Here is an 8,403-nt window from a genome sequence, read left to right on the forward strand (position 1 = left end):
AAAGTCTGTGCATGAAAATTTAGAGGGTACATTCTTTTTTTTTGTATCATTAAACACACTTTTTTTAAGAAGGGTATTGCCGAACTTGAATAGTTCTCGGTAACCTATATGTATTTCAAAGTAGTTATATAAATAGCAAGTGCATTGAAGTACAGTTCACTTCTCGGAAGAATTCAATTGAGGAAATTTCCATAGTATACACACTTTCTGTAAACAAATTGACCAACTTACTTTATTTATAAAATTTATTGAAAACTGCGAGAAAAATGTATGTTTTTAATATTCAAATGTTTCATTTATTTCCATAAAAGGATAGTTTATAGAACATGAATAAAACCAAATTAAATCTTAAAATTATGTTAAAAAGAGTTCTTTCAATCAATTGAGGTCTATTGCTGGGATGTCAGTAACTGCTAGTTGTCCTTTCTTAATATATGTACCAATGTGATTTTTTTCTACATTGCCCAGTGGAATAAAGGGTGGGTTGATATCCCTAAAAGAGGTTTTATGTCCGCCGCATTTTTGCGCCTATCCAAAGTCAGGAGTCTCTGGTGTTTGTAAGTTTTGTGTTTTAATTATAGCAACCTCAACGCAGTTGGGGTGACACATTATTATTCTACGTTTCTTTTTTGTTCTTTTTATTTTTTTTTCTTCCACACTTTTTTTGTCCACAAACAAATGGAAGTTTTTAACGACCTTGACTGGCTATACAGACCTTGCACGGTTGGATTGTTGTCCACTATGGATCTTGGAACTGAATGGATCCAAGAGGATGAAACTATACGATAATGTAAACCACCATCTGAAGATTTGCAATTGGGGGTTGGCCCTTTCAAGATGGCCACTGACTGTTACCATGGAAAAAGTAAAAATGTCCCAAAACTAAAAATGCTCCAAAATTATTGAAACTTCACACAAATGTTACCCGGCTTATGGGTTTAGAATTTCCAAAGTGGCCGCCGTTAACATGAAAACAGCAAAAAAATTCAAAATACTTCAAACTTAATGAAACTTTACAAAAAATATAGATTGCATGTGTAGATGGACTCTGAGACTTTGGAACTTTCAAAATGCCTGCCGTTACTCTGGCAATGGGGTAACGGTCCCATCTGTTTTTGCTAGCAATTAGAAATCTAGTTTTCTTTTCTTTTATATATTTTTGAGTTTAGTATGACATCCATTTTCATTGAACTAGTAAACATTTTTATTTAGGGGCCAGCAGATGCATGTCTCTGGTGCGGGATTTTCTTGCTACATTGAAGTCCCATTGGTTGTCTTCGGCTGTTATTTTCTCTTTGGTCGGGTTGTTGTCTGTTTCACACATTCTCCATTTCTATTCGCAATTTTATTAGATAGAATATCACTATGAGTACGAAAACAAAACAGTTTCCTTTCAAGACATTCAGTTAAATTTCTGAAATGTCGAGTCTCAGATCAGTGTGGTGTGTCTTTAAGTTGATGTTTTTTTGAGTTTTTTGTTTTTTGTTGTTGTCGGCATTGATTAAATCTAGTGAATCTAGTCTATTTTACTATGTTTTAAAGTTAGTGTTTACTTTGTGATATTGTACCAGCAAATAATTGTACGTTTATTTTGTCGGGACCTTTTCTAAATTACTACGATGACTTCTTCTTTCAGTTAAAGGCTGTACTATGACATTTAGTTGGAAACTTCTACATCAGTTGTTCTCATTTGAAAGTGATATATTTGTTTTTGCATATATCCCCTTTTATAAACGAAACTAGAAGAAAATGATAGACAAATGGCGCTGCAACTCACTGCCAATTTGATTAGGGTTTAAAAAAATGTCATTCTGGTGATGAGATTTCTACAGCTTTCACAAATAGTGATATCAGAATATAGTAAAGCATTATGTTTATAAATAAATAAATTATAAATGATATTCGCATTAAGTTTTACTTCTTGTCGTTATATTCGATAACGTAGTACGTTTTACCTCAGTTTAAGTTTGTTTTTAAATGAAAATGACACGTTTATCTAAGTGTGAAAGTATTCGCCAATTAAATGCATTAATAAGTATACACTTCCTTACAAAGTTATACGATATCTTTTTTCAAATGCATCCTTATAATTTGAAAATTGATTGAGCACTTTAAGGAAGTAATAATGACATATAAATAAAAACGAAAACATGCTCATTGATTAATTTCTATTGACAATTATAGTGTTTGCTTAACCAGGACAAATTTTCAGAATTTTCAGGATTTTGCTAAACAAACCATATACTTTAAGGTATTATCACGCATGATTAATTGAACACAGACTGCACGAACATATTTTAATTTGACGTATTGATTTTTAAAATTGCATATGTGATTTAGAGTTAAAACTGTCAATCTATGGGTTTGTCAGTGATATGTTTTTACAATTAAAACGTTGATCCCCGTTGTAACTGATCCTCAAAAGATTATCAATCATATCGTCTGCTATTTAAATACAAAAACAATGTATGCATGACAATACGTGGTATTAGACAATATTGAACGCATGACTTTTACTTTTGGAATGTATATTCAAGGTTTATTATTTGCGGAACATTGAATGACATACATCGTAAATTTATTTGGCGGACCACACGTCAAATTTCCTACCAAAACATGAAAAACAGTGCAATATGTGACAAAAAAATTAAATACTTCATCGCCTGTATGATATTATGAAAACCATGTGTTTCCTTCTGTTTTGGTTTGTAACATGGCTTTGTTTTCTCTTTTGGTTTGGGACCTGTGGATTGAAATACAAGAAAGGAACAGTTATCAAAATACATCCATATTCGTATCAACGAGTTAAAAATATTTTAACAAAATTAATATTGATAAAGAGATATCAAACACAAATTTACGAGAGCACATAGAAGATATAACATACATTTTATTGCAAGCATCATTTTTTCAAATGGAAATATTTCAAGGTAAATCATCATAAGCGGAAAACAGATTCTCTAGATTATATGCCCATATCGTTGAAGTCAATTTTTTCCTACATATCGTTCGTTCCCTGTCATGATTAGGACAACAGTTATTATAATCCATTTGGCACTTACATTTATGATAAGGCCATCACCGAAAACAATGAAAATTGGTACCCCACGAACAAAAAATTTCCACGGTATATTAAACTGTTATTTATGAATTAAGGACTTTCCCTGTACTGGTTGTTCGAATGTACGTTTTGTAAATCAACTAATTGAAGTCAAAATAGGGAAATTATTGAGATCTTGGGCAAGCGTGTTTGACCCTGCCTTTGTTCATGTGCCTTCCCAACGTTGGGATCATCGTAAAAAATAGTCGTATGTGATATCTTAATGTTTTTTCCTTATTTAGATGATATAATAATTGTGATTGTCACTATGCAATCCATTCATTTCTTTTTTGACTCGGATAAGAGCATGACATAATGTATATAGTTAAATACAATATGTTGCTCTCTAGAAGTATTTTAGTTATTTTTATCAGGAGAGTGTCAGGCAATACCACCTATCTATACAATCTTCAAAACCAATACTTGCTCAAAATGCATTTTAAATCTATGACATTTCTCAGCAGTTTGTATTTTGTAGTTTTGTAAAACAACAGAGTTAAAAACTTATCAAATATAATTATTCACTTTAATCTGACGTATACCACATAACTTTGTCACGATAAAGTATAATTGTCTATGTTTAATGGATAGAAATTGCACTAATGTATATACCATTCCGTGTCTCATACGATTGCTAGCACATCTACTGCTCTATATGGATTGCCGAGAAAATATCCGATCGGACGGTTAAATATGTAGTGTTCACCAACGTGAACTGTGGTAAAACATATTTTGACATTGACCCATATAGCTGTAGTCGTATACAAGGCAGGTACTGTCTTTTGTTCTTCTATTCTTTCATTATGTACCTTTGTCCTGTAATATGCTCTCTTTGTCCTGAAATTCGATGGAAAATAATTAAATGACTATTTGCATTTTGTTTTAAGATATCGATGAATTTCTGGGAAAAACCGACACATTGCTACACGGAAAAATTTATTTCCTGATTATGAAAATTATATTGTTATGAATTGCACAAAAATAAGTTGAAATAAAAATGTATTTGCAATTGTAAAATATATGTTATGAACTGCACAATTATTTGATCATAGTTATGGATAGTGAAATATTGGTTGTAATGCCTTAAGCCCCAGTCCCACTAGACCACGATCGCACTTCGCTCATCACGATCTAAAATAAAATCAGATCGTGGTGAGGTCGCGGAATGAGCGGCATGAAAATGTACATTTTTGTTGTTTTCACGATGCTACTACGTCCTCATTACGCTTCTACAACGATCCCTCTACGATTATACCACGTACTCACCACGCTTATTCTGCGACCTCACTACGCTTATCAAGACCTTTCTACGCTCTTCACGTTCTCACTACGACCATACCACGATTTATGCGATTGCAACACGACTTTACCACGCTTCTACTGCGATTATAGCACACGCTCGTCCCACGACCTTACTACGACCATACCACGCTCATACCACGATCCTACTACGCTCTCAACAATAATGTCAGCACCGAACTCCATATAAATACTGTTTCATTCCTTCAATTTCTCATTTATAAGAATATTTAACGGAAACAACACAGACACCTCATCTTTATATTCGTCAACTATTGCTCGGCAAACCTCGGGTAAAAATGTACTTATAGAATTCCGAGCAACTCTGAAGTCATACTGCTAGGTCAAGTACTTGTCACCAGTAGCTAAATGTCTTAAAGTGATGGCAATTTTAAGACCAGGCGATAGGGATCTTCTAAATAGCGTATCCGTCTTCTTAACTCTTGGACCAACTCGGTTAACAATTTCATCGAACATCACTGGAGACATTCTTAAAAAATTAAAGAAGGGAGGTTCATCCTCAATTCTTAACTCGTTCATCAACTGATCATAATGACCAAACTAGAGTCTCCTATCCGTTGCTAACCAAGGACGAATCCAAAAGGACATACGCCGTCTAAATGTTTTTCGAATCCTTCTTCTTCGCTCTCTCATTAACAACATCATGGCTTGGTCGTTAAGATTTTGTATCTGAGTTATTGATTGAAGAAGCATAACTACATGTACATGGTATTGTGTTTCCATGGTTCAATTGAAATTGATGTTTCAAACAAAAACTGAAGAGCTATTATACATTTATGTGACAATGACAATGGGCATGACAAGAACTCGAAATAGTCGTGGTACGAACGTAGACAGATCGTAAGAAGAGCGTGACGAGGACGTCATGAACGTACTAGAATTGTTCTATGGTCTTGAACAGCGTGGTGTAAACGTGGTATGGTCGTAGTGGGAGCGTAGTTGGGTCGCGGTGACAACGTGATGATCGTAGAGAGGTCGTGATAACGTCGCTGTGAGATCGTAGCGTAATCTCCCCGAATTAAATCACGCTCTCGCTACGATGGTACAGCGACCTTTGCGATCTTACCACGACCTTACTACGCTCTCACTACGCTTCTACTACGGCCTGATTTTGCCACGACCGCACCACGCTTGTTTGAACATGTTCAAAGTTGGCCACGCTCATCACGATCTCCAAGATCTTCCCACGACCGTATTACGACCTCACTGCGATCTACACGATCGCACAAGCTCGTCAAAATTTGCATTTTTTCATAGATCGTGGTGCGATCGTGGCCTAGTGGGACTGGGGTATTACACCGAATAGTTTGTTTTTATTATTTTGAAAGTTATGATGTAATCAACTACAAATACAATAATAATTTAGCAGTTATTGATCATTCAATTGTTTATATTCTCTAAAATAAAAGCATTTTATCGTATAACTGATGGTGATGCTTACTACAGAATAAATATTAGTATATAAGAAGTAATCAAAGTAAATAGGAATAAACCTCTGCATGTGGATATTTTTTGTCCGATTTGGTGTAAATAATAAAAGTTGTAAATAATTTTAGATTTAGAAATGCGTCTCCTTCATGTTAATCTTTATTTGACTTCCTAATCATATACTATGAGATTTGAAATCGGCAAATTACTATTGGCTTATATAACCTACCACAACATTTGGTGTACACTTTGGAAAATATTACCAAAAATGCTTAAATTTTCAAACTGTTAAAAGTTAACGGCAGAAGTACTGTATGATGATCAGATTTCCTGTGAAATTATTTTAATACTATGTAAGAATGATCGTGACGATAGAAACAGTAAACGTTTTTTCAGCCAAATTTCACCATATTTCTATTTCAATTTTCTGGTTTCGTTTTATAGTTGCATTATGGTTGGTTGTTGCAAATCACGTGAAGTAATTGATGATGTTGAAAATGTTGCCGAAATGACAGAAAAAATTACTAAAAAGGCTGGTGGAGTTAAAATAGCAGATGTAGTGGGAAGTGTTTCCAAAGCTGTCAATGCAGTCGACGGAGCTACAAATGCGTTTGAAAGTTGTATGTATTTATCTCAGTAACTATGCGTATAATATCAGTTTAATATATACAAAATAATTAAATAATTAATGGTAAGAAAAATCAAAACTTCATGAACATATCTCTGAAACATAATGACCGGTTTGGTGCTCATGTTCCTGGCCTTCACTAGTAATTATTATGTTAAGGGAACGTTCTTCTGGCGTATTGCCTTATACATCTTTGATGATATTTTACAAACACTGAGTCGATATCACTGCTTTTTCGCACCCTATGTGTTTTATTAGCCTATTAGTCAGCAGTTGTGTTGCAGCATGACATACTGCAATTGGTACAATAGTCTTAAATATTTGAAATACCCAAGATTTTCTACACCAGACATATTTGGTACGACTTTTAGCGCTCATACTATTTAATCAGGCTTTTCAAAAATTTTATACTGAATAATTTTACGTAATTAGTAGGGGAAAAAAACGCAAAACAGTTTAAGTAAAGCTCAACTCGGTTAGGTAATGTGACCGAATAAAATAATGTTGAATATATTTTTTTCTAAATTACATTGAACATGTTGAATCCGCAAACTAAACTGTAATTGTAAAAGTAAAAATACGGAAAAAGTTTGCATATCAAATTGGGAAGTTATTTAGTAACTAAGATAGCAACTTGCATCTCGTGAAAAGTTTATCTAAGTTAGATTTTGTCCTTTGGTTCCCTGTTGGATCGTTCCTTATGAAAAATAATTTAGAGGCACTAAAAGTATAAAATTTCATTAAAAGATATCATAAGTATATTCTGATTGAAGGCAATATCTGCAAAGAAAACCAAGTATTTATTCTGTTCATGTTAGTGTCAGCATTAACCACTTGACGAAAATACATTTAAGAAAGTTCTAATATTTCTCCAATTTGGTGCAATGTTTTCAAAAAGCTTCATCATTAGTATTCTTCTTGACTTATTTGTGCGTGTACTGTTCTTTTTTTTTACATGAAAATAAATTACCACTAAACTTTTACACCTACCTTTTTGGTTGTTGGATTTTTTTTCAATTTCTATTAAAAAAGTAGCAACATTAAATAAACCGTGCTTTACAATTGTATAACACTGCTAAAACAATGAGTTAGTGTCGGATTCAACAAACACTAGGAATCAGCTAATATTTACTGTAAATATAACTATCGGTTTCTAGATTTTCAGTGTGATTTCTTTTAAATGCATACCAGCTCTTTTATCTTAAACCTAGCATGTTATGTTGCATTTATGGAAAATATTTTTGTAGTTATGAATGGTGATATATTGGAAGGCGCTGGTCACATAGCTAATGTAACACAAACCATAGCTGGAATAGCCGGCGCTGAAGATGATGCTAATGTTGCTAACATTGTAGGAGATTCTGCCAATTTAGCTGGTAAAGCTGTCGACATTGGCGGAGATGCGGTTAAGGTTGCCAAACATTGCTGTACTGTTATGTGATTTATTCAATCTGAGAAATTCAGTTATTTTTAATGAATTTGAATAACAAAAATAAATTGTTCAAAGTAACATATGATATAACATTGTAAGTTAGAAAAAAGGAAATTTTGTTTATATGTATTAACAAACTCATAAGCAAATACTTATTAATTTACTATTTTTGATCCAGATTGAATTACCTCTGTCAAAAAGCAACAAAACGACATTAGCGATCAGACTACATCGACTTCTAGATATCTCCGTGTTCACAAAAGCTGTCAAGAGATATAAATATCTTCTCGTTATAGAAAATGCCCGGAGTTCTAACTTTAGACAAACACATGCACATCAGTATGAATTAATTATGAGGTGCTCCTTTATACATTTAAATATAATTCATTAAGTGCATACGACAACATACAAAAAAATAAGGTACGAGTAAAACATGTTTAAAGAATGCCGTATTGGATAATACTCACAATTAAAGAAGAGGGAAGAAAGATACCA

At 33.4% G+C, this 8,403-nt stretch overlaps 1 protein-coding gene across 1 annotated transcript; it reads left to right on the forward strand.

Annotated features, from left to right (window-relative positions):
• Positions 1-2,136: 2,136 nt before the first annotated feature.
• Positions 2,137-7,986, forward strand: LOC139487174 (uncharacterized). The gene is made up of 3 exons (XM_071272147.1): positions 2,137-2,251; positions 6,293-6,468; positions 7,724-7,986. The coding sequence occupies exons 2-3, from the start codon at positions 6,300-6,302 to the stop codon at positions 7,915-7,917; spliced, it is 363 nt and encodes a 120-aa protein (XP_071128248.1). The 5' UTR covers positions 2,137-2,251; positions 6,293-6,299; the 3' UTR covers positions 7,918-7,986.
• The last annotated feature ends 417 nt before the right edge of the window (positions 7,987-8,403 follow it).

This window comes from Mytilus edulis, chromosome 8 (assembly GCF_963676685.1).
Source record: "Mytilus edulis chromosome 8, xbMytEdul2.2, whole genome shotgun sequence".
Taxonomy (NCBI): Eukaryota; Metazoa; Mollusca; class Bivalvia; order Mytilida; family Mytilidae; genus Mytilus; species Mytilus edulis.

Bases quoted from the DNA above. Each gene is read 5' to 3' on its own strand.
- LOC139487174 (XM_071272147.1), top strand. From the start codon at position 6,300: ATGGTTGGTTGTTGCAAATCACGTGAAGTAATTGATGATGTTGAAAAT. The intron at 6,469-7,723 runs GTATGTATTTAT...ATATTTTTGTAG, and splicing joins TACAAATGCGTTTGAAAGTT to TTATGAATGGTGATATATTG.